We start from the raw sequence: 24104 nt of genomic DNA, 5'->3' as shown, positions 1-24104 counted from the left end.
CACAATCTGCTTCAACGACAACAACGGACACAGTTGGCCATGCGCTCCGAAATGGGTGGAAAATCTAACACTGGTTCCGGAACGGTAATATTGGAGACAATGCGAACGCACAGGGACCGGAAGTTCCACTGCCGAGGGGCTTTGGGCACGGAAGGACCTAGAGAAGACAGCCCACATCCTGTCCATCAACTCTCCATTCCACTGCCTGCTACTGCTGCACATCTAAAATGACTCTGCAATATGATTCTGAATTTGCAAGCTTAGCAGGCCCTGTGCTGCAGCAACTGGCCCAAACACCGAGGCCAGCCGCTCACGATATTGCAACCAGGAGGGCCATGATGGAAGCCATGACAAATGAGAATTTCGAGTTACCAGACAATGTCGAGAAACTTACTCATCACGTCCCTGCACCAGACGGTCACCAGGTGACGATTTACCACTTTCGACTCAGGGGCGCGACTCGAGAAGCTGGAGAGCCGGCAATCGTTCACATCCACGGCGGCGGGTTTATCGCTCTGAGCGCAGCACAAACTTCGGAGCCTTTAGCCATCGCAACGGCACGGACTGGTGTGCAGATTCTCACTGTGGACTATCGTCTGGCACCGGAGCACCCGTATCCTGCTCCACTCGATGATTGCTGGGCGGCGCTGCAATGGGTTTACGAGCATACAGGGCAGCTTTCGATTGACCTTTCTCGCATTGCGGTTATGGGGGAAAGCGCTGGAGGAGGGCTGGCCGTAGCCCTAGCCCTCAAGGCGCGGGATTATACTCTTGCGCCGCCGCTGGCAAAGCAAATACTGATGTATCCTATGCTGGATGATCGCACGGCAACCAACCACGCCGGTGATCTGGCTTTTTGGACGTTAGACGATAATATCACTGGATGGACCGCCTACCTAGGATCGGACGTTGGCACAGATAAAGTGGTGCCCTATGCCGCGCCTGCCCGGGTTCAGAGTGTGGAAGGACTGCCTCCGCTGTACCTGGATTGTCCGCAGTTGGATATTTTTGTCCATGAGGGAATTGAGTATGTGCATCGATTTGTGGCCGCCAACATTCCAACGGAGTGCCATATCTATCCGGGATTGCCTCATGGGTTTGAGGCACTGGCTCCCTCGGCTAGCATCACAAGTCACGTAGTAGCCAACCGTCATAAAGCAATGTCGAGTTTCTAGGAGTATGTCCATAGGTAAAAAGAATGAACAAAATGAAACCCGATTATTATATGCAACTAGAGGATTGGCAAGCCAGGCCGACAGGGCTTTAATTACCCGTGAATTCGGCTGTAACGGAACGTGAAGATGCCGGGCCCGAGAGGAGAATTTGTTGGTAACTAATATATAAAGCTAGTGTTGCAAGCCCCGTTGCTAGCGAAAAATATCACCATCAAACTATTTCCGAAAATGTCTACCATTCCAAGACCTAGCCAAGATACTTTGCGCAAGGCCATAAATAACCAAGTTGCTATAATTACAGGTGCTGCCAGAGGAATTGGCTTTGCGACAGCCTCTCTCCTTGCACAGAATGGAGCCCGGGTTGTCCTAGTGGATCTGTGGGAAGACGATCTGAAGAGTGCTTGCGCTACCATTGGCCCTCCGTCAACATATCAGGTGTGCGATGTCAGTGACTGGCACCAGCAGGTAGCCTTGTTCGACCGGGTTTCCAGTACAATTGGTCCCATCGACCTGCTGGTTTGCAATGCGGCCGTCAACCCTGAGATCGCCCTGCTGCAAACATCCAACGCAGCAACCTACGACCAAATGAACTCGCAAGTTCTACATAATTATTTGGCAGACGAGCGAACCTTACACGGCCTCCAACGGCCTTCGACAAAATTATTTGACATCAACGTGGACTCGGTTGTGTTTGGACTCAAGCTAGGAATCCATAGCATGAAGAGCCACGGCGGAGGCCGGATCGTGGTCGTTGGATCTGCCGCCTCCTACGTCCCTGTGTCCTCGCAACCGCTCTACACGGCGACCAAGCATGCGGTGCTGGGGCTGGTTCGTAGCACTGCTCAGATTCGTGAGGTCGCACAGTCGGGGGTTTCCATCTCATGGGTGGCCCCATGGTTGACCTTGACATCGATGGTCCAGGGTCTGGAGGCGGCCTCTCACCCAGACACACTGAAAAGTTCCCCAGAAGATGTTGCGTGGGCCATTGCCTCTGCAGCCGTGGCCGAGTCGGGCAATGGCAAGGGCTACTGGGTGCAGGGAAGGACAGTCAGCGAAGTCGAGGAAGCCTATGGCCGACTGGCTGGAGAGCTCATACTCCCGGAGAATCGGTTTTAGATTGGACGTTGTTTTTCAGTTTCGTGTAGTGAATCCGTTGTGACACTTGATCTTGCGTAAGCTCCCATGAATTGCGATTGCCTCTTGCATGGCAGCGGTGATCCTGGTCCTCGACTGTTCCCAGCTAAATTTAGCCTCGTATAGCCGAGACAAGGGTGGGACTGCAGAAGATGGGCCCTTTGCTTTCCCCATGGGGAAGAGCATCCCCGGCAGGTGGTAGATGGGAGTAGGAGCGTGACTGCATACAACCCTCCCTCCGATGAAGTTGTACTCCGTCCTGTACTTCATACTTCCTCACGCCTTCCTCTGTTGGGGGGTTTCCGCCTTCTCGGCTTACCCAATCGGGTGACCCAGTCGGTCACCTGACCTGCCCCAATCTGGGGCAATCGCGAACCGGTTCTTACTCTTCTTTTTCTTCTTGCGCATCTCCAGCATATTTCTGTGTCTTCCCACCCTGCGGACGCTCTTGTCTGCTGTTGTTACCCGGGCATGAATTAACGCCCACCTTACATGCTGCTCTGACCACGCGTCCGCTATTTATAGACCCGTTGGCCCTCAACGGGTCTGCGCGCTAACGGCAAAAACAAGCGGGCCTGGAGGAGGCTGAACGAGCGGACCCTGAACTCTCCGCTCGTTTTCTCATCCCTCCGTTATCTATCGAAGCTCATCGAGTGACCGTAGGGCCGCTGTCATCTCGCGGGGTCGCGGTCTCCCCGGTTGCGGTCGAGCGCATTCCAAGCGACCAAGACTCCCTCGCTTTGTTCGATGGTCGCTGCCGACTCCGGTACGCCGACCGATAGGTCTGGTTTGACCTGTTCGCCCCGCGACTCCCTCAATGCCGCTCCCAGCAGTCATGGCGATCGTATCAAGCGCCCGGAGACGTTCTTGCTCCATTCGGCCCTTTCAGTAGACGAACTCGCGCCCTCCGTACTGCAACCTGAGAACCTGTTCACGTCGCCGCTGCCTGAGCTTCAAGTCCGTACCGATTTGCCCAGCGCCCGTCCGACCAGCGCAGGCAAAGAATCCGACCCCCTCGCCTCACACGGCTTGTCGTCGGGGAGCTTCCTGCATCGTACCCCGAGCCTGCGCGCCCTCGCCGCTCCCATTTCCAGTGCCGGATCGTTGTCGCCCGCGTCATTCATGTCATCCCCTCAACTCAATGCCATGGGTGACATCACCCCGCTGCCGTCACCCATCGGCGGTTCGGCCCCATGGCGGAGGGGCGACTTACCATCCCTCTCACGCACGTCGTCCTTAGCGTCACGGAGCGGGTCCAGCTTGCGACTCAGTGATTCCTCCCAAATGCTAAGCCCGTCGACTCGGTCTCGCAACAAATCATACACCGGGTTAGAGCAATCGGGGCGAGAGTCGCCGGTTCCAACCCGTGCTTGGAGGGAATCGACCTCGGCGCATACTCGCAATCGCAGTTTGAGCGACTATGCGCCTCCCGATCGTCCGTCTGTTTCTCCGCGACCTATTGCTGTCTCCGGAGCAGGTGTTCCAGGCATCACATCGTCTTCGAGTACCGATTCTAAGTCCAATGCCTTGCACCGCGAACAATATTTGGCCGTTCATCGGGGAATCGCCTTACCCACCATACGCCCGCCGAGCCCTCCTCGCAGCAGTGGGAGTGGATATGGAGACAGCGACATGGAACCAGTCATCCGTCACCCGACATCGCTCAGTACCCCTGAAGAGGTTTATTCGGTGCGCTCCATTCGTACGGATCAAGCCCGAGTTTATCGAAAATTGCGGGTTTTAGGCCAAGGCACATTCAGCCAAGTTAGTCTGGCAGCTAGAGTGGAGCAGAGCCTTGGTATGCGGTTTCCGCCTTTGACTGATGGACCGATTGATAGGCCCAGCGACATTGAGCCCTCTGTGTCACAGAAGCTGGTCGCGATCAAGATCATTGAGCATGGCCCAGCTGGTGGGGCGGACGAGGAACGGCTGGAGGTGTCCCTCAAGCGTGAAGTGGACATTTTGAAATCAGTCAACCACCCGTCCTTGGTTCAGTTGAAGGCGTATGGAAGCGATGAGAAGCGTGCTCTACTAGTCCTCGACTATTGCCCCGGTGGAGATCTATTCGAGTACGCAACCTCTGGGCCTCGGCACATGTCGCCTGGCCTTATTCGTCGTATTTTCACGGAGCTGGTAGATGCAGTGCGATACTTACATTCCCACTACATTGTCCACCGGGATATTAAGCTCGAAAGTGAGTCTTTTCCGAGTGTCTTTTCCGAGTGTCTTTTCTCGAGACGTGTCTGACAGTACCTCTAGACGTTTTGCTCACCATGCCGGAACATGCCATGGAGGCTATGGACGACTGGAGCCATTACGACCGTGCCGTTGTCACTCTCAGCGATCTCGGTCTTTCACGGCGCATTCCCGAACCCCCGGAGAGCCCGCTTTTACACACACGATGTGGTAGCGAGGACTACGCCGCCCCGGAAATCTTAATGGGCCAGGCCTATGATGGTCGTGCAACGGACGCATGGGCGCTCGGCGTGCTGCTCTATGCTATCATGGAAAATCGTCTGCCGTTTGATGTTCTCCCTGGCACTCGCGGTGATCCTGCCAAACTCCGCGCTCGGACGCCGCACCGTATCGCTCGCTGTGAATGGGGCTGGTACCGGTATGCCGACGACGAAGAGGAGTGGGATCCTGAGAAAGGCCGTGAATTGGAAGGTGCCCGTGGGTGTGTCGAGGGTCTATTGAAACGCAACACTCGGCGTAAATCACTCGATGAAATTGCAGCCATGGAGTGGGTACGCGATGCAATAGACGTCCCTGATGGACTGAAAAGAGGTGACAGGGAAGTGCCATAGAGCAGGTCTCCTGATTGTCGGCAGCGTCTTGCGTTTCTTTTGTGTCTTTCTCTTCTCTTCTTATACATATCTCTTTTTTTCGTCAGGACTGTTAATTTTTGAAGGGAATGTCGGCATTCGGATTTTCTTTTTTTTTTTGTTGGCTAGATTTGCTTTCTCTGTTGTTCTGTTGTTATACCCTACTCACATACCACCTATGCTAGACACTATGAACCCTAATTGATATCCCATTCAGTTCAGAGAGTAGTCACAAACCCACAATATGGTCACCGATTGAGTCAAGGTTGAACATGAACCCTTATTCCTCTCCTTCCACCAGGCGTTGGGTTCCTATTGCTCCTCAGTGATCAACATATTCTGCGCTGTCTCGGAAAGATTTATAGAATCAACAAGCTGTGAGTATCGGTTCTTTAGTTTTTTATTTTCTTTTAATTCATTTGACAGTTTATTCAACAAATAAAACTGATTTCGTTTCAGTACCTGGAACAAGTGCTTGGTTTAAAGCACCTAATTCTCAGCCTAGTTGCATGGGTAGTGCGCAGATTTGACATCAGAGTTCGTAACGGTATGCTCATCCCAGTTGTCCCAAGCCTCGCTTGCACCGCAGATATAGAAGTTGAAGACACCGGGCGTGGAGGGACCATTATCCCACATATCCCAGATAAACGTAGACGATGAAGGGTCCGGAGTAGACCACCCGTTCTGATTGTCGTTGTTGACATATGACTGGACAGAGCTATAACGCAATCAATGTCAGACCACTTCGTAACAAGACGGCTAATCAATCATTACTCACCTGTTGACCATGTCCTGCCAAGTCAGGGAACCCCAGCTTGTGCCGTCGAGTTCTGTTGCCCCATATGGAGTGACAAATGCGTTGAAACTACAGGAATCACCGTATAAATTTGCGTCGTCACAGGTTTCAGCGGGAATGCCAGCAGTTGCAACGAGATAGTATGCATGATTGAAGATGCAAATGCCCAGTGGGATGCTGTCGGAGTCAATATACTTATCAAGCTCGGGCACTGTGCTCGGCAGGACATTGTCGACGCAGTCCACTTCCCCGTCCATGATGAAGACCACCTCGTCAGATATTGACCAAGCATCCGGAATCAGAAATTGATAGAGAGAAGTTTTCATAAAGTCCTCATTCTGCGAAGCGGAAGGAAACGTTCCTTCTTGAAGGAAGGCCCCACCTTGAATGGTATTGGCAAGTCTTCCAATCGACGTGTCAGACCCATTGAACAGACTGGACACTGTACCATCAACTGCACTCTGCCAGGCTTCTGTCAATTCGTAGATTTGCCCAGTGACGTTGTTCTCTTTCCCAAGCACTTGGTCCCTGTGGTATCGTTAGCTGAGAACCCTCTTTGTGAGGATGCCATTGACATACGCGAGTGAGGATTCGTCCTTCAACAAAGTGACTGTCTGACCGACAATTCCATTGAAGGTATCCTTTAATGTACTTATAATATCGCTCGATACCACGCTTTTGAGAACTGTAAAAAGGTCAGTTAATTCAAACTTGGCTCGAGAGGCAGTATGCATTGACCTACATATATTCCACCAGGGTGCGAGGAATGCAAGCAATGTCATCATCGCAATATCCATTGTGAATTTGAAAGTAGAATCAGTCGTGGAAGGAGAAAATGTGGACGTAATGTCCGGGACTTGATCAGTAACCGCTGAACGAGCATCAGAGATAGCATCGTATTGATTTTGGAAGTGCTATACGATCTTTCAGTTTCTGGGTGATTGTCTGGCAGGGTAAAACTTACATCCTCAAGGAGCATCATTGAGGAAAGAATGAAGTATCCCGCTGGATGACTCCATTGATCGCACGAAATGGACCCAGTCCCATCACATCCATTTTTATCAGCCAATATACCACAGTTTATGTTGCTGGGTCCTTTGAAAAAGTAAGATAACTCTTCGGAGTATGAATTGTCATTGCTTGCGTTGTTATGCCAGTAGCCGTTGGCAGCACCCCACGCGCCAGTGGTGTCCATCGCGGTCCACCGTTTGTAACCAGGCATGTTAATATCCGTAGCAGCCGGTGCTTTGCAGTCAAGTTTGTACCATGAAACAATCGGTGGCGCAATGGTAGCTGATGCCATGGCCGCAGACACCTCTAGATTGGCCTAATCAGACGTTTTCTCAAGTACCAAGAAGCTGGTCCTACCTTCTGGGGTCAAAGTAGCGGGAGTTGTTGGTGTGCCATGGTATGATATCGCTAATGTTCCGTCGCCAGATGAACCACCAGTTGCGCGTGCTTTGTTTACATGCGGAGGACGGGCCAGTACAGGAACTTGGCAGCATGCGAGCAGCAGGAGTAGAACCGGTTCGGCGTACATTTATGGCTAGAGAAACAAAGGTCTTGTATGATATTTGGAGTGAATTATTTTACAGAGATGAAAGTGGCTTCTTATATCTTCCCAAGCTGTCTGGATACAGCTTTTGCCGCTGACACTATTTTGGTTGAACTAGTAATGTCCCAGAAAGGAAACTTAATAGCCCTATTATCATAATCACTTTTCATCCATTAAGGCCATCCACGTGTAGTTCAAAAACAATTTTAGCGAATCATCATGGTCCAGAAAGGGGCAAAAATGAGGGACCCCAAATCCTTCCGCCCGCGTTATACGTAAGTCTCGATCTATAAACGCCACCATCATGTTAAACTCTCTGGGCCAAACACAAGCCAAGCGAAAGGCACATGCCATGCTTAATTGATCGTTCAAGTGGAGCTATAACTTAAGTGCATCACCATCGTTTCCATAATAATCCTTCTCATAGACTTGTCAGCACACAGTAGAGCTTTGCTTCCAGCTCCACGCCGTAAATAGCCCCAACGCAAGATTCTTCGTCTGCCTCTGAACTGCACAGAATAATCGCACGGGTGCTTAATGTTTTTCATGCTGCCCCCAAAACGTTGATCCACACCCGCCATAATTGCCCCTGATTGACAAGACGCTAGCTATGTACAAAGAAATATTTTTTACGGAGTATTACAGGCCTGTGTTGGTTGAACATGAGTAATAGGTTAAGGTGATAGTTAACTAAGTAACTAAATAAGTAACCTTTGTAACGTAATCGGTAGGCGAGCTGCGTAGTTATAACGTTGGCGTGTCAGCGGAGACAATTTTATTAAGACCACATCAGATGATATAATGAGAAATAGACTGAACAGAACAGACTACTCTGAGAGAGGAACTGTATGTACACGTAAGCAAGGCATCTGCTTTTATTCCAAGTGTTCGGCTATCGCCTTTTCGTCCATTTGGTACTTCGCCTCTATCTCCACCTCTGTCAGGCCAAACTGACGGCCCTTTTTCTCGGGACCCAAGAAGGTCACGATGACCACGAAGGCCGCACAAGCACCGAGGAACACACAGATGACAAGAGCATAATTATATCGTTTCACGCCGGCCGCTGTGGACACTAGTGGAAAATATCTCTCTCCCACGGACGACTGAATGGTTGCCGCGGGGCTGGACGCGAGATTTCCAAGCTGATATGTCGCCCCCACGACCAGTGTGCGGATGCCTGGCGGCGACAACTCCATTAGATGCGTGGGAATGACGCCGAATGCGCCCTGGATGAAGAATTGGACAAAAAAGGCCACTGCCGCGACTTGTAGCCCGGTAACGAACGTGTAGGGATACAGCAAGGCTCCCGCGCAGACGCACGACACTATTATGGAGAGCCGGCGGCCGAACAGCTCGGACAGGTAGCCGATGCAAATGCCGCCGGATGCCGCACCGAGATTTGCAACCACTTCAGTGATGGTCATGGCATTGTCGCTAAAGCCGAACTGGTCGATGAGCATCGTCGGGTAGAAGTCTTGAGATCCATGGGCCTGAAAGAGTTATGACCTGTCAGAGTAGTGACTTTCTTGATCCGATACAGAGATACCTACCATGTAATTAAATCCGGCCATGAGCAGGACCATGTAAACGAGCACTAGCCAGTGATCCTTGACGGCCAAGATAAAGTCCCTCGTGAAGCCACCACCCCGCGGGCTCACCATTTCTCGTTCACGAAAGGTTTGAGTCTCTGGTAGCCACAACCGCCAGATGATCAGCAGCACAGGGGGGCCAGCACTGAACCAGAATAAGGATCGCCAGCCCGACATAGTGGTGTTGACCAGGGCACGCGCAAAGGCCGTTGAAAGCAAATACCCCAAGGGGTATCCTGCCTGGAAGATGCCGGACATGATTCCACGGGCCTCATCCGGCACGTCCTCGAGAGCCGATGCCACGGTGTTCCCGTATAGGCCACCCATGGCGACGCCAAACATTGCGCGACAGGCAAGGAACTCGGCGTATGTGTTGCAGAAGCCCGTACCCAGCTCAAGCACAATAAACAACCCGCAATTGGCCACAAACGGCCATTTGCGCCCGAACCGGTCCGACCAGACACCAAAGATGAACGCGCCCACGGAGCGGAACATGAGTACCAGCGTGATGCCCCAGGTGATGTTAGAGCTGCTCTCGTTGAACTGCTCTGCCAGGTCGGTCACGGTCAGACTCACGATGAAGAAGTCAAATGAATCGAGGAGGACCCAGCCGCAGAACGCGCACTACCTAATTAGCAAGAGATGAAAGACACTCAACTTGGAATTAAGACTAACCATGAAGCTCGCCCACTGCGAGGCTGTCAGCATGCGCAGGGCAGTGGCGGGGTTGATGACCTTGTCCATCGGGGGTTTCAAGGTGGTGAAGCGAGTGACCATATAGCGACCGATGGTCATCGTCGCATCTATCTGAACTGATATCTCATCCATTGTGCACGTGGAAATAACAGTGCGATTCTGAATTTGTAAGACTATATGAGACGAGTAGTAACTGACATTATTGCGGGGAATTCTGGGGTAAAGCCCCCTTATCCAAAAGTCTAGAAGTATAGAATCTAACCACATTTGCACCAACCTTGGTTTCGGACTATCTCTCCTGGACGACTAATGCCGAGTGACTGGCCCCCACTACCGACTCCCGGAACCCAAATACCCCGGAGGTGGTCCAATAGGAGCGCGAGGTAGATTCTCGGACTATCCGGTGTGAAAAAGATGAACTGTCGTGAAAGCATAAGCCGGTTTGCTAATGATTCATTCTTGATTCTACACAAATCTAACAGCATGGACACTCTAGCAGCCGCCGAGACCCCCCTGGTCTCCGCCATGAACCTCTTCAGCCTTCAAGGCAAGCATGCCCTTGTCACAGGCGGCTCGCGAGGCATTGGGGCCGCCATGGCGCACGCCTTGGCCGACGCAGGCTGCTCGGTCTGTATCGCCCAGCACGATGTCACCAATACGACCGTCGCGGACGCCATCCGCGCCAAAGGAGTGCGAGCCGAGCTCCTCCAGTGCAATCTCAGCAACATGGATGAGGCGCGCGGGTTATTCCCCAAAGCGCTGGAGGTGATGGGCGGGCAGATCGATATTTTAATCAACTGCGCAGGCACGTTGCACCGGAAGCCGTCAGTAGACGTGACCGAGCAAGAGTGGGATAGTGTAATTCGATACCTGACTCGATCTGAACACACAAATAAACGATACTGACCGACCAACAGGTAGTTGATGTCAACCTCAAGGCGCTATTTCTCGTCTGTCAAGGCGCCGGGCGACATATGATCCCTCGACGGTCCGGCAAAATTGTCAACGTGTCGTCTTTGAATAGTTTCATCGGCGGTGAGATTGTTGCCTCGTATGCTGCATCCAAGGGGGCTGTGTCGCAGTTGACCAAGTCTTTGAGCAATGAGTGGGCCCGGTATAATATCCAGGTGAACGCAATCGCCCCTGGCTCCATCGCCACGGACATGTGAGTGCACCTCTCAATAGTCAGACGGCCATTTGAATAATACACCATGGGTCTAACGGTGTGATTGAATAGAAACACGGATCTCCGCTCCGATCCAGAGCAATACGCAGCTCGCGTCGCCCGCTGTCCGGCCGGTCGATGGGGCCACCCAGCTGATTTTGCGGGGGTGACACTGTTCCTATCCAGTGCGGCGAGCCAATTTGTGACGGGGTCAGTGCTTGTCGTGGATGGAGGGTTCCTAGGGCGATGACCGAGTATCTTCAAGCGATGCATTTCTATCTTTCTTACTAGGTCTCGTCATCTTCTACTTCGATAAAAAGTCATCTGAATAGATGAGCGCACTGTGCGATATGTATAAATCATCATATCATGAATGCATAACCAGTGAAGTAACAACAGGGAAGTATTTCTAGTGGCTCAATATATGATAATCTAATTCGTCTCATTCCATCTGTAACAAAACTACCGATCCAACTCTGGCACGTCGACCCACGCCCGCTTCTCCCAGCTTTGAATGCCCAGCTCCGTCAACTGTACGCCCTTGACCCCCTCGAACAGGCCGTTGGCCCACGGCTCATCCCTGACGACATGCCGCAGGAATAGCTCCCACTGCACCTTAAAAGCATTGTCACACACCTGGTAGTCTGGCACGCGCGTCCAGCCATCGCTATACTGGACGCCCGAGGCCACATCCGGGTTCCACGTTGGCCGCGGCGTCGCACTCTCATGTTGCGCCACGCAGTCGCGCAGACCCGCCACGGCGCTGCCCTTGGTGCCGTCCACCTGCAGCGTCAGTAGGTCATCCCGCCGTACGCGCACCGCCCACGATGAGTTGAAGTGCGCCATAATTCCACCGGCAAGCTCAAAGGTTGCGTATGCCGAGTCGTCGGCCGTGCAGGTATACGGCTTGCCCTCCTCGTCGACGCGTTCCTTGACATGCGTGGCCCCCGTGCAGGTCAAGGCGCGGATGGGCCCGAACAGGTTCGTCAACACGTACTGCCAGTGGCAGAGCATGTCGGTAATAATGCCCCCGCCGTCCTCCTTGCGGTAGTTCCAGCTGGGCCGTTGGGGCGTGACGGGCCCTTTCCCATCAAAGACCCAGTAGCCAAATTCGCCACGGACGGAAAGGATCTCGCCAAAGAACCCGGTATCAATTAACGTGCGCAGCTTCACCAGCCCGGGCAGCCAGAGCTTGTCCTGCACAACGCCGTGCTTGACGCCAGCAGCCTCGGCGGCGCAGTAAAGTGTGTACGCCTCGGCCGAGGAGACGGCGGTGGGTTTCTCGCAGTAAATGTGTTTGCCAGCGGCGATGGCCTTGAGGACGGACTCGGCGCGGCGATCGGTCGTCTGCGCGTCAAAGTAAATGGTGTTGTAGTCGTCAGCGAGGCAGGCGTCTAGGTCGGTCGACCAACGGGATACGCCGTGTGCTTCGCCTAGATTGCGCAGTTTGACGACGCTGCGGCCCACGAGAATTGGATCCGGTAAGATGATCTCACCGTCAGCCAGCTGGATGCCGCCCTGGTTGCGGATCGCGCAGATAGAACGGATCAGGTGTTGGTTGGTGCCCATCCGGCCGGTCACGCCGTTCATGATGATGCCCACATTGTGAACTTTAACAGTCATGGTGGGAGTATTATTTCACGGACCAACGAGTGGTAGATTTATCTTTCGATTCGTGGTGATATATAGCAGGCTCGCCTGATGATGGAGTGTTGTTAGGCCGACCCCAGCATTCACCGGAGCCGCGGACTATCTGCCGGACACGGACACACCGAGCTCGGTAGCTAAATGATTGATTCAAGACGCGTGAGTTATAGTAGTTGATTCGCTTCACATATCAGGATGCGTGACGGCAAGAAATCCGTGCTGGTCATCAATGGCCCCAATCTCAACTTGTTGGGCACACGCGAGCCCCAATTGTACGGCTACGAGACCCTAATGGACGTCGAGGCTGCGGGCAAGCAGCAGGCCGAGCAGCTGGGGGCTCACGTCGATTTTTATCAGAGGTACGTCTGAGAATTTACCTACGGTATGACTCGAGGAGGTGTTAATGGCTGCTGTCCTAGCAACTGGGAAGGCGCCCTCGTCGACAAGATCCAAACTGCGAGAACAGACGGGACCGATGGGATCGTAATCAACCCTGGTGGTTTTACGCACACGTCGGTGGCCATCCGGGATGCACTACTCGCCGTCTCGATCCCGTTTATTGAGCTACATGTCGCCAACATCCATGCGCGGGAGGAGTGGCGGCATCACTCGTACTTTTCCGACAAGGCCAAGGCCATTATTGTAAGTTCTTCAAGAAGAAATGTCGAATTGTTCTCACATCATCCTACTGCTAGGTCGGTTGTGGTGCCGCCGGGTACCAATACGCCATTGAACATGTGGTCAAGAAGTTTCCGGAGAGAAAGCGAGAATAATGTTTTTATCTATTACTATCCAACCAGTACAATGTATGGCGGGGATCCCTCCGATGCGGGGAAATCAGATAGCGTACTTATTGCCGGGTCTTTTGCCCCGAGACTTACCCCGAGTAACGAACACAATAACCATAATGGATGCACCAGTGGAGTCGGTGCTTGCCTGCAACTGCTGTAGGAGACGCAAACTGCGGTGTTCCCGCGAGCTGCCCGCCTGCAGCCAATGTAGGAGAACCGGTAGGACTGACCATGAGAAGTAATGGTCTTCAATGTTGACGGACTGACAGGGACCGAGTGCGAGTACAAGGGGGAGAAATGCAAGCCGGGCATGCGACCGGGGGTCATTGAGACCATTCATCGGCGGTTGGGTATCTTCATTATCACCCCTCGATAATCATCTAGTCCTTCTATTACTCACTTGTAATCTATAGACGGTCTGGAGAAATCCATCGAAGAACTGAAGTCATCCGAACCCAGCAATGCTCTCAAGCCTCAAGAACCACACGATATTGTCCGTCTGGCCAGAGAGCTGCACCGGCTCAATGAATCCGCCCATTTTGTCACCGGCTCGCCTCACAAACGCCGTCGGATTGACGATGATGCTTCTACACTGGTCCCCCAATACCCGGGTAAACCCTCCCTGCCGCCGGAACCGATCCTACAGGCCATCATCGAAGCGTACTTCTCACATCTGCACCCGTGGATCCCCATGCTGCAGCAGGCCCGCTTCGACCGGCGTCTGGCCGACCCGGCCACGCGTCCGAAGCTCCTAGTCATCCTCCACGCGATGGTCGTGGCCGCCACACGATATGTCGACCCGACGTGCATCCCCGGGCCGCTCCCCACGCCGGCCGAGCGGGAACAGACGCGCAGCTGGGTCATGTCGACGGCCATGAGCGCGCTGGTCATTGAGAGCCTGCAAGCCCTGACTATCATAGCGTTCAACGATATCGGAAATGGGGAGGCGATGCGTGCGTGGGCCATCATCGGCTCCTTGACGCGCACCGCCGAGTATCTTCAACTGACCGTCGAGCAGGACGGGCAGGACGAGCAGGGTACCCCAGACCGAGCGTCTCTCTCTCGGCCGTTTGTCTCGCTGCCGCCCTTGCCGGGGGAGGCTTGGATCGAGCGCGAGGAGCAGCGACGGGTGTTTTGGAACATCTTCAGTTTGGACCGCTTCTGCTCCATCACCACGGGCTGGAACACGAGCTTAACCTCAGACGACGTGTGTCGCCGTCTGCCTTGTGATATCGGCCTGTGGTGGCAGGACGAGCCAGTGGTGACTCCATATTTCAACATTTGGGATAAGTCGGCCGGGCGAATCGGGAATCCCATCGCCTTTCTCCCGTCTCAGTATACCAGCAACGACAACAACCATCATATCAACAAAGGCACCAGTCCGGCAGAATCCAGCCACTCGCCGAACCAGCCCTCGCCCACGATCAACATGACGACGGTGGGCGCTTTTGCGTACTGTATGGAAGCGACGGAGTCGCTCAGCCAAGTTACGACCTACTTTTTGCAGCAACGGGTCGACATGCGCGACCAGCATGAGTTGGGCAGCTGGCTCACCCGCTTCAAGGAGCTGGACCTGCGCCTAATCCACTGGAAGATGCTGCTTCCGCAGAAATGGAAGGCGGATATGGCTCGCCAGGACAGCCGTATGGATCCTAATCTGACCCTCGCTCACGTCTCGCACAATACCTCCATCATCCTGTTGCACCAGCCCATCGCATTTCCCGCTCCGAGCTGGGCCTTTGCGGCCCGTTTGCCCAGCACCTGTAGTGCGCATACCTGTTCGGCCGCGGCGGTCGAGGTTGCAGCGATCGCCCGAAACTACCTCAAGACGCTGCCTGCGAGTCTCCCCGTGGCGAACCTGTTGGCATTTTGCTTGTTTATTGCTGCCCGGGCTCTTCTGATCCATTGGCAATATTATCCACCGGCAGCCCTGGCGCCTGAGTTCCCATCTCTCGTGGAAAGCTTAGACAAGATGTCGAGGCTGTGGAGAGGGTATGACGAGGGCCACCTCCCTTCGGACCTGGCAGGACGGTATGCGCAGAAGCTGCGAGATCTACAGTCCCGCTGCGTCAAGGAGGAGCTTTACTGTATAGATCCATCTGGATATACCGCTGAAGTATCGGACTTGGAACAGCCACCGGTGCAGAATGCGGTGCCAGATATCTTGCAGAGCATGCACAGTGTGCCGAATGGTCCGATTCTGGGCCATGATTCAACGTACGAGGCTGGCACTGGTGATCTGAATATGATATCGCAGATGATTCTCGATCCCAAGTTTATGGACATGGATCGTATCATCAGCTTCCATGATGGCATGTTCAACGCGGATGATTATGCAGTATAGAACAATCTATACATGTCCCATCCGTAGAAACAATTCAAGGAGCAGTACAGCCCTGCACAAAACAAGTTAGGGCAAGCGCACCAGCGCCCCCTTGACTATGCCTGAGGCATCACCAACAATCTCTTAGGTACTCGTCCTGTAGACACTGGCAAAATAATATTTATCAGAATCTCCAGACATCTCACTGTGCACAAGAATAACTAATCATGCGTAATTTGTGCTGACAACCGCCCGCCTGGGATTGGGGCGGCAGCCGGTGGGCCCGGGGACAAGCATACCAACTCCGGCCGCCGCTTTTTCTGTGGACCCCGGCTTTTCCTCCCCTCAGCATTATTATTCCCGGCAACCATCCGGCATTGTCATCTCGTGCTGCTCCCTCTGGTCTTTGGCGTGAATCACCTCCGACCTCGACATCTTCACAATGCTATTGCCCCAGACTCGGGCACGGATGCCCGCGGCTTTCCGGAGCCTGTCCCGACCAAACGCGACAGTGTGAGTCGCCGGTAGAGCTTGAGCTTTGACAACAGGACCACTGACTTTTTCTTCTCCCTCTCTTTCTCTAGTCGGACTCTCTCGACGACCCTCTCTCGCTATCAGAATGACGACAAGGCTCTCAACAAGGTCTCGCGACATATCACCCAGCCCAAGTCCCAGGGTGCCTCCCAGGCCATGCTGTACGCGGTCGGTCTCACGGAAGAGGATATGAACAAGGCACAGGTGGGAATCTCATCGGTGTGGTTCAATGGAAATCCGTGCAACATGCACTTACTCGAACTGAACCACCGGGTGCGCGAGGGTGTGCAAAATTCCGGTATGGTCGGCTTCCAGTTCAACACCGTGGGTGTCAGTGACGCGATCAGTATGGGCACCAAGGGCATGCGCTTCTCGCTTCAGAGCCGAGACCTGATCGCCGACTCCGTTGAGACGGTTATGGGCGGCCAGTGGTACGACGCCAACATCAGCATCCCTGGCTGCGACAAGAACATGCCCGGTGTGCTGATGGCTATGGGCCGTGTCAATCGCCCGAGTCTGATGGTCTACGGTGGCACTATCAAGCCCGGCTGTGCTGCTAGCCAGGACAATGCCGATATTGATATCATCTCGGCCTTCCAAGCATACGGCCAATTCATCACTGGCGAGATCTCCGAGCCACAACGTTTTGACGTCATCCGTCATGCCTGTCCGGGCGAGGGTGCCTGTGGTGGTATGTACACGGCCAACACCATGGCGTCAGCTATCGAGACTATGGGTATGACTTTGCCTGGATCGTCTTCCAACCCGGCCGATTCCCAGGCCAAGTACCTGGAATGTCTGGCGGCTGGTGGAGCGATCAAGAAGCTGCTGGCCGAGGACATCCGCCCGCGCGATATCCTGACGCGTCAAGCTTTCGAGAACGCGATGGTCGTTGTCAATATCACCGGTGGCTCTACCAACGCTGTGCTGCATTTGATTGCCATTGCCGACTCTGTGGGCATCAAACTTACCATCGATGACTTCCAGGCCGTCTCGGACCGCATCCCCTTCCTTGCCGACCTGAAGCCCTCTGGTAAGTATGTCATGGCCGACCTGTTCCACATTGGTGGCACACCGGCGCTGCTCAAGTTTTTAATCAAGGAGGGCCTGATTGACGGCTCTGGTATGACCGTCACCGGTGAGACGATGGCAAAGAACCTGGAGAAGTATCCCGATTTCCCCGAGGACCAGAAGATCATCCGCCCGTTGTCCAACCCGATCAAGAAGACTGGTCACATCCAGATTCTGCGTGGCTCGCTGGCCCCGGGTGGCAGTGTTGGCAAGATTACTGGTAAGGAGGGCATGGCGTTCACGGGCAAAGCCCGCGTCTTCGAGGATGAGGATGACTTCATCGCTGCGCTGGAACGAAACGAGATCAAGAAGGAGGAGAAGACGGTGGTGGTCATTCGCTACACTGGTCCCAAGGGTGCTCCCGGCATGCCTGGTATGTGCTATCCTGCCATCACCTGAACTGTCACTAACAGAGTCCGCAGAGATGTTGAAGCCCTCCTCCGCCCTGATGGGCGCTGGTCTGGGGAACTCATGTGCCTTGATCACTGATGGCCGCTTCTCCGGCGGTTCTCACGGTTTCCTGATCGGTCACATTGTTCCTGAGGCTGCGGTAGGTGGCCCTATCGGTCTGGTCCACGATGGCGATGTCATTACCATCGACGCCGAGAAGCGCGTTCTCGACCTTGAAGTTTCTGAGACAGAGATTGCTGAGCGACGGAAGGACTGGGAGGCGCGTAAGGCGGCCGGAAAGCTGCCTGAGACCGGTCTTACTATGAGAGGTACCCTCGGCAAATACGCCAGGTCAGTTTCCCCTGTCCCTTTTTTCAATTAGGAGACTAAGTGCTGATATGTGTCACAGAAATGTCAAGGATGCCAGCCAAGGCTGTATCACCGACGCTGTAGAGTAAATGGAACCGTAGGGTTGAAAGGTCTTCCCGGGCGTTGACTAGGGCAAAAAGCGATGTATCTATTCGGGCCTGTGCTGTATGATATCAAAACTTTCCAACAGGCTATAGGAAAGGATTTATTCTGTTCAGCCCATACTTTTGCTATCCCTTAAAGAGGAATCCCACCTGAAGAGCGTATTTTGAATCCGTTCATTGTCCATTCCCACCTTAAGCATTCCAAAATCGAGCATCAGATTGTCGATCACCGCCATGGGACCTCCGATTTGCTCACTGCTGAGGCGGTGCTGCGCTTTGACCTGTCGCCATCCAGCGTTGTGGCGGTGGTCTCGCGGCCCAGAATCTACAAATCAGCGACAGCTCCAGGGTCTCGTATCTGGCTGATACAACCGAGCTGAGCGCAGTGGCGCTGAGATGGACCAACATCACAGAGGTTAACTCTGCTCACATCAGAATCATCTCCTGTCTTCGCCCAGTCGCTCTATAATGGTCTTCGGGCTGTCAAAACGCTCGAGGCGGACGTACAGCTCAGAGCAGTCTGCGCTAGACCTAGGCAAAAAGTACGATGATTTGCAAAGAAGACGAATCCACGCGGCTCCGACTGGTCCTCACTCTGTCGATGTCCTTCCATGGGCCTCACACATAGTGCCATCTCATCCATACCGAGACCGTGGTCAGATAATAGCAGCTTCTATGGCTCAACTACCTCCACAAGTATCGGCACCTCTAGTTCTACCCACTGCTAGCATTCAACCGGCTATCCTGCCAACGTCGCTATCTGGTCTGACCAAATGGACTAACTCTACCTTCAATCATCCGATATCTGGTATTCTAGGCCACGCCATTGAAAAAGCCAATGCCACAATATTGGACCTCGACCATTTGATTCATCGAAGCATCGGGGATGGCGTGAATGTGCGGGATACCCCATCTCGGGTGTTGGACGAGGTCATCACATCGATCGATATGGGCTCCTTCAGTGGTAGGGAAAGGGATCTCCGTAAGTCAAGTATACCCAACGAGGTCAACCAGCTATTGATTCAAAAGTCCAGTTGCCGGATGCTCGCTTCCATTTCGTACAGATTTAAGAAATTTCCACAAGTCATGCAAAAAGCCGAACAGATCTGGATCAGTGGATTCATTCTCCAAAGTATATCTATACGAAAACTCGCGGATGCCACCCAATCTTCCGCGGCTGAAGCTGTACGTCTGTTCAAATAAACACGAGCGACCAAGCTAATATCTGATTGAGATCTATACCAACCTACCCTCTACTCCGCCTCGCTGCCCAGTACTCGCGTCGCGTATACGACAGGCCTATGGGCGGAGAGCGACATGCCTATGTTGATGCCGACTGGCGCCAGGGTACCAAAGCCATGGTCATCAAGTCTCTGCCAGTTGACGATCTGAACACGATCGTCTTCGCCATTCGTGGCACACAGAGCTTCCTTGACTGGGCTGTCAACTTCCACACGGCGCCAACCTCCCCTGCTGGGTTTCTCGATGATGTCTCCAACTATTGTCATGCTGGATTCTTATCTGTGGCGCGCAAAATGGCTGGTCCCATCGCGGCACGCCTGCGTGCTCTTCTAGCTGAAGACCCTTCTCGCATGTCCTACTCGCTTCTTATCACTGGTCACTCCGCTGGCGGAGCCGTGGCCAGCCTGTTATATCTGCATCTTTTATCTGAATCTCCGATGGTGCAATCTGACCTCACTTATCTCCGAGGTTGCTTCAGATCTGTTCATTGTGTCACCTTCGGAGCACCACCTATATCTATTCGCCCGCTACAACAACGAAACTCGCCAGATTTCCCCAAATCGAGATCTTTGTTCCTCTCCGTTATTAATGAGGGGGACCCTGTGACTCGTGCTGATAAGGCGTACATTGTCTCCTTGCTGGATTTGTACGTTACGCCTGCTCCAAGGCTAACAATCTATCGACCCAGTGATAACAAGACTGTCCCGGCATCAAATCACTGGCGCGTTCCTCTCGCCATTTTATCCAATGCAGGCCAACTCGTCCTACTTCGTGACCGAGGACCGTTGAATAGCCCTTCTGTAATTGCACCAGCTCGAAAATCAGGCGGCCCACCTCCTCTGCCGCGTCGCGAGCTTTTTGAAGCGTGTGTGATCAATGACGCTCAGCTGCGAGGAGTGGTCTTTGGAGACCCCGTAATGCATATGATGGATCTCTATGCTCGCAGGATTGAGATACTCGCTGGAGGTGTCTGGAGAGAAAGATGATCTGGATTTGTGGATCATATTTTGGGATACATAGTTCTTGACCTAAAACAAGTGGCATGGCAGGCCGCCATTGTGGGTTACTGAAAAGAATTGATCTTGGGACTTTCAAGACCAAATACTCTTAAACTTGACTTTAATAGCTTTGAAAAATTTTCATTCAAAATTCAGATAGCAATCTGGAAAACGTCGTTCTAAGAAGATCTACTTTCCATGTGACGGTTGTTGTCTCACACGAAACCAAGCATCCTTTTCAACATTCAAAGCCAGAGAACATTCATGACACATTCCAGGCCTCTCATCGCTCCACTCATTCTGTGCACTTTTTCGCGGTAGGAATCCCTTCATAAATCCAGAACATTTTTGACGTAGGTGCAGAGGCAGGCCTGCTTCACTACACAGTTCTCGATGTCCGCGGTAGCTATGATCACAGAGGGCATAGGTGTAGAAATGTTGATTGCACATATGTGGTTTGGGAACCGGCGGACCTCAGAATAATAACTTTGTCGAATTTGTTTTAGATATACCTCCCTGGAATTGTGGAAAAACTTCCCGAGATTTATATAGTGCTAGAATTTGGTGTATTGTATAATAGACAAAAAACGCATGCAAAAATTCAATACTATGTCCAATGTTTCTTGCTGAACCCCTTTCGTTCTTTGAAACATGTGAGACACGTTTATTCTATAGTCTCACACAGAATCAGTTTACAAACATCATAAACAGTGATTGATTAACGCAGGCAACTGTGAACATCGCCTTATTTGGGCTAGTTTGGCGCATCATCAGAGAGCATAAAAATGAGATCCAGGGTCATGAACATAATATGTTTGAGTTGGAGTCCGATATATCTCAAGCATCCTGGAAAACCCTCGACTTTATTCAACTGTCACCCCTTTTTGCGATTGCAGAGAAGGCAATACACATTATTAACATGTTTGAGATTTTAGTATTTGATAATGCGTGGATGGCTTATTATAGATGCATATGGCTCTCCATTTAATGTGTTCGACAAATGTATGATTTAGCCGGACATCTCCAAATCTCGCCGTGGGTCTCAGATACTACTTTGGTTGTCGGGGTGTAAGTTCCTGTTATCGGATAAAGACACAATTACATACTCCATCAATACGACCACGGCGAGATGTAGGCCAATTGCTCCCTCGATAGCAGTCCACGTTACCTGGTGGGTGAAAAACCGATGGAAACATGTAGGGAATCCGGACGGCCACAAAAGGGTTGGCCCCTGCCATAGGTCTCTTTACCGAATTGATATTAGTGTATCTCTCGCGATATAACGTGAAGACGGAGGCAACCGACCAAGTCCTATTAAATCTACTCATATATTAGACGAGATCTGGGCGACAGTTGATTGTGACGCACTACGTAGAGCCTTGTCCTCGGCAGTTCCATTGTTCAGACCGTAAGATTTAATATATACCTAGAATATATATACTAGCCGTCTTATAAGGACGTACTATTTACATAATTATTCAGAAGGAGGCAACCATTCATACCCACATCTATTGAGAGGCCGGAGCAGGGCTCTGCGGGTTGCGGAACACATTGTTTGGATCGATCTCAGCCTTGATCTGGCGCAGTCGCTCCAAGTTGGTGCCCCAGTACGCCTCAGGTCCGTTGGGCATGAGAGGATCAACGTAGCCTGGATAGGCGGCATAGGGAGCGCCGTCGGTGCTGACAAGCGTATTGACATTTTCAAGGAAGTCGATTTGAGTCTGCGTGACGGATCCCAGCAGGTTGATGCTATACGACTGCAGCCAGAAGAGGACATCGCGATGTGCGTACGAAGTCGCATGGGTGGGAATGGTATTGGTGAAACCACCTTGGAAATCAAACAGCAGGAACCAAACAAGGGTGCCTTTGTCTGCACTCTCAATGTAATCGAAGAGCTTATCGATCGTCTCGTCCGACATCAAGGTTTCTTTCGTCCACGAGTTCGACTTGGCGTAGAAGTTCGATGGGATACCGCCGCCTAGCTCCAGAGCTGCGTCTTCGCCCCAGGAGGCGACCAGACCCAGCCAGTTCTCAATGACGACGGCACTGCCATTGGCACCAGGGAACTGGTCGTCAATACCCAGCTTGTCAAATTCCTCCATAGTCCCAAAGAAAGTACCCGTAATGATCAGGGTTTCCTCAAGCAAAGTGAGCGTAGACGCCAACTTCCAGGTCAGATCTGGATTGGACATGTAGGCTTGCCACTGCTTGAATAGGGTGGCGCGCATCTCTGCGGTGCCAATGTCCAAGGAATAGGTGTATTCCACGGCAGTGCCGGGCTGGGGCTCAGTCCGGACCTTGAATGCTGTGACAATTCCAAACCCAGACGCAGCACCTTTAATGGCCCAGAAAACATCTTCGTGTTCGGTTTCGGAGGCCCACACAACGCTCGAGTTGGCCAGTACCACCTCAACCCCGATAATGTGGTCCAGAGCCGCGCCAAACTGTCGCGAGGTAGGCCCCAACCCGCCGATTGTAAAGTGTCCGCCCGAACCAACTTGTGGACAAGTTCCATGCGACATAGCGCGTCTTCCAGCAGCAGAAAGACGCTGCGTCACATCCCCCAGCAGAGTACCGGCTCCAATGATCGCATGCCATGTAGTATTATCCATGGAAAACTGTTGAATGTTTTTGAGGTCGACAACAATCGCTCCGTCCGTTCCACCGAGGCCTATTGCAAGATTTTGTCAGTTTATCGTCAAACTAATCATGCACACTCTCCAGCATACCATAGTTTCCATAGCTATGACCACCGCTCTTGGCCTGAACATGGTATCCACGGTCTGCGGCACACTTCACAATGGCAGCAACCTGCGCTGATGAAGTAGGGAAGGCCACAGCAGCTGGGGTCACCGCAATATTCAGGTTGTAGGGGCTCACATCCGATATCTGGTACAACGGGTCGCTGGGGAAAGCGACACTGCCGCTTCCAGTCACTGCGGAGTTCAGACACGACTGTAAGCCATCACCACCAGCTGCCCGGGCTGCTGGCGCCGCCCCCAGCGCGAGAAGAATAGTGCGAATGAAATTCATGCTTGTTGGTTAGGCAAGGTGCAGATGCGACTTGCCGGCAGGGGCTACTGGTAATGGATCGTAGCCCTTTGATCAGACGAAGGGTGAGGGGGCCGAGGGGTTGCGAAGAGCCGATCCGACTGTCAAAAGGAGAACACGAGGCACGACCGGGAGAGCTACATATAAGGCCTTTCTGACTCGAGGATCCCTTTTGAAACGCGCCAATAGGGGATGCGACACGGGTTCGAGCGGTCGCACCGGTAAACAAGCCCATCGGAGAAATCAACCCGACCAAAAAAAATGTGCGGGATTCTCAGGAATCAAGTGCCAGGTCGAGAATGATATCCATTTGCACGTGGACTGTCACTTCTGTTTCCCACGAGAGTAGATGCAATCAAGTGCGCGGCGCGACGGCACAAGCTTGCCAGACACGCAGAAGCGAAGCATTGGTTACCTTGCCCCAAAATCGGGCTCGAGAGTGACATAGGCTGGCTGGATCTTTCGGGCAATTGATGAACATGGCATATGCGCCACTATGTATTATCGCAGCCAGGCGGGATGCACATCGCACAGTAGACGGGTGATGGATGCGGCCAGCCGGCTCGCAATCTCGCCTAGCGGCGTCGATCTATACCGGGGGGTTTCATATCCAGGGGTAGATCAACAGGGCCCCCCAACGCTCGGCCCT

The 24104-nt window shown here is 52.8% G+C and overlaps 12 protein-coding genes across 12 annotated transcripts; 8 read left to right on the top strand and 4 right to left on the bottom strand.

Annotated features, from left to right (window-relative positions):
- Window positions 1-227: 227 nt before the first annotated feature.
- On the top strand, window positions 228-1175 carry PFLUO_LOCUS2275 (uncharacterized protein; the record flags this gene model as incomplete). The annotated part of the gene is made up of 1 exon (XM_073779398.1): window positions 228-1175. One exon carries the CDS (start codon window positions 228-230, stop codon window positions 1173-1175), a length of 948 nt encoding a protein of 315 aa, XP_073636357.1.
- A 228-nt stretch (window positions 1176-1403) lies between these two features.
- PFLUO_LOCUS2274 (uncharacterized protein) lies at window positions 1404-2291 on the top strand (the record flags this gene model as incomplete). Its single annotated transcript, XM_073779397.1, has 1 exon — window positions 1404-2291. One exon carries the CDS (start codon window positions 1404-1406, stop codon window positions 2289-2291), a length of 888 nt encoding a protein of 295 aa, XP_073636356.1.
- A 765-nt stretch (window positions 2292-3056) lies between these two features.
- On the top strand, window positions 3057-5116 carry PFLUO_LOCUS2273 (uncharacterized protein; the record flags this gene model as incomplete). Its single annotated transcript, XM_073779396.1, has 2 exons — window positions 3057-4503; window positions 4569-5116. The coding sequence occupies 2 exons, from the start codon at window positions 3057-3059 to the stop codon at window positions 5114-5116; spliced, it is 1995 nt and encodes a 664-aa protein (XP_073636355.1).
- A 519-nt stretch (window positions 5117-5635) lies between these two features.
- On the bottom strand, window positions 5636-6912 carry PFLUO_LOCUS2272 (uncharacterized protein; the record flags this gene model as incomplete). The annotated part of the gene is made up of 5 exons (XM_073779395.1): window positions 5636-5852; window positions 5913-6458; window positions 6510-6615; window positions 6673-6844; window positions 6895-6912. The coding sequence occupies 5 exons, from the start codon at window positions 6910-6912 to the stop codon at window positions 5636-5638; spliced, it is 1059 nt and encodes a 352-aa protein (XP_073636354.1).
- A 1448-nt stretch (window positions 6913-8360) lies between these two features.
- Window positions 8361-9902, bottom strand: PFLUO_LOCUS2271 (Carboxylic acid transporter; the record flags this gene model as incomplete). Its single annotated transcript, XM_073779394.1, has 3 exons — window positions 8361-8975; window positions 9036-9698; window positions 9750-9902. 3 exons carry the CDS (start codon window positions 9900-9902, stop codon window positions 8361-8363), a joined length of 1431 nt encoding a protein of 476 aa, XP_073636353.1.
- A 351-nt stretch (window positions 9903-10253) lies between these two features.
- PFLUO_LOCUS2270 (uncharacterized protein) lies at window positions 10254-10939 on the top strand (the record flags this gene model as incomplete). Its single annotated transcript, XM_073779393.1, has 2 exons — window positions 10254-10628; window positions 10688-10939. 2 exons carry the CDS (start codon window positions 10254-10256, stop codon window positions 10937-10939), a joined length of 627 nt encoding a protein of 208 aa, XP_073636352.1.
- Window positions 10940-11397: 458 nt separating this feature from the next.
- Window positions 11398-12558, bottom strand: PFLUO_LOCUS2269 (uncharacterized protein; the record flags this gene model as incomplete). The annotated part of the gene is made up of 1 exon (XM_073779392.1): window positions 11398-12558. The coding sequence occupies one exon, from the start codon at window positions 12556-12558 to the stop codon at window positions 11398-11400; it is 1161 nt and encodes a 386-aa protein (XP_073636351.1).
- Window positions 12559-12777: 219 nt separating this feature from the next.
- PFLUO_LOCUS2268 (uncharacterized protein) lies at window positions 12778-13355 on the top strand (the record flags this gene model as incomplete). The annotated part of the gene is made up of 3 exons (XM_073779391.1): window positions 12778-12941; window positions 13002-13224; window positions 13278-13355. 3 exons carry the CDS (start codon window positions 12778-12780, stop codon window positions 13353-13355), a joined length of 465 nt encoding a protein of 154 aa, XP_073636350.1.
- A 259-nt stretch (window positions 13356-13614) lies between these two features.
- On the top strand, window positions 13615-15717 carry PFLUO_LOCUS2267 (uncharacterized protein; the record flags this gene model as incomplete). Its single annotated transcript, XM_073779390.1, has 2 exons — window positions 13615-13723; window positions 13787-15717. The coding sequence occupies 2 exons, from the start codon at window positions 13615-13617 to the stop codon at window positions 15715-15717; spliced, it is 2040 nt and encodes a 679-aa protein (XP_073636349.1).
- A 421-nt stretch (window positions 15718-16138) lies between these two features.
- PFLUO_LOCUS2266 (dihydroxy-acid dehydratase ilv3) lies at window positions 16139-18149 on the top strand (the record flags this gene model as incomplete). Its single annotated transcript, XM_073779388.1, has 4 exons — window positions 16139-16209; window positions 16281-17674; window positions 17724-18042; window positions 18101-18149. The coding sequence occupies 4 exons, from the start codon at window positions 16139-16141 to the stop codon at window positions 18147-18149; spliced, it is 1833 nt and encodes a 610-aa protein (XP_073636348.1).
- A 690-nt stretch (window positions 18150-18839) lies between these two features.
- Window positions 18840-19146, top strand: PFLUO_LOCUS2265 (uncharacterized protein; the record flags this gene model as incomplete). The annotated part of the gene is made up of 1 exon (XM_073779387.1): window positions 18840-19146. A coding segment is annotated over one exon (307 nt), but the record flags the coding sequence as incomplete, so codon positions are not given.
- Window positions 19147-21912: 2766 nt separating this feature from the next.
- PFLUO_LOCUS2264 (uncharacterized protein) lies at window positions 21913-23437 on the bottom strand (the record flags this gene model as incomplete). Its single annotated transcript, XM_073779386.1, has 2 exons — window positions 21913-23075; window positions 23134-23437. The coding sequence occupies 2 exons, from the start codon at window positions 23435-23437 to the stop codon at window positions 21913-21915; spliced, it is 1467 nt and encodes a 488-aa protein (XP_073636346.1).
- Window positions 23438-24104: the final 667 nt, after the last annotated feature.

The sequence above is a fragment of the Penicillium psychrofluorescens genome (genome assembly GCF_964197705.1).
Source record: "Penicillium psychrofluorescens genome assembly, chromosome: 2".
Taxonomy (NCBI): Eukaryota; Fungi; Ascomycota; class Eurotiomycetes; order Eurotiales; family Aspergillaceae; genus Penicillium; species Penicillium psychrofluorescens.
The sequence above is the reverse complement of the archived record's forward strand: the minus strand, read 5'-3'. Positions and strand labels throughout refer to the sequence as shown.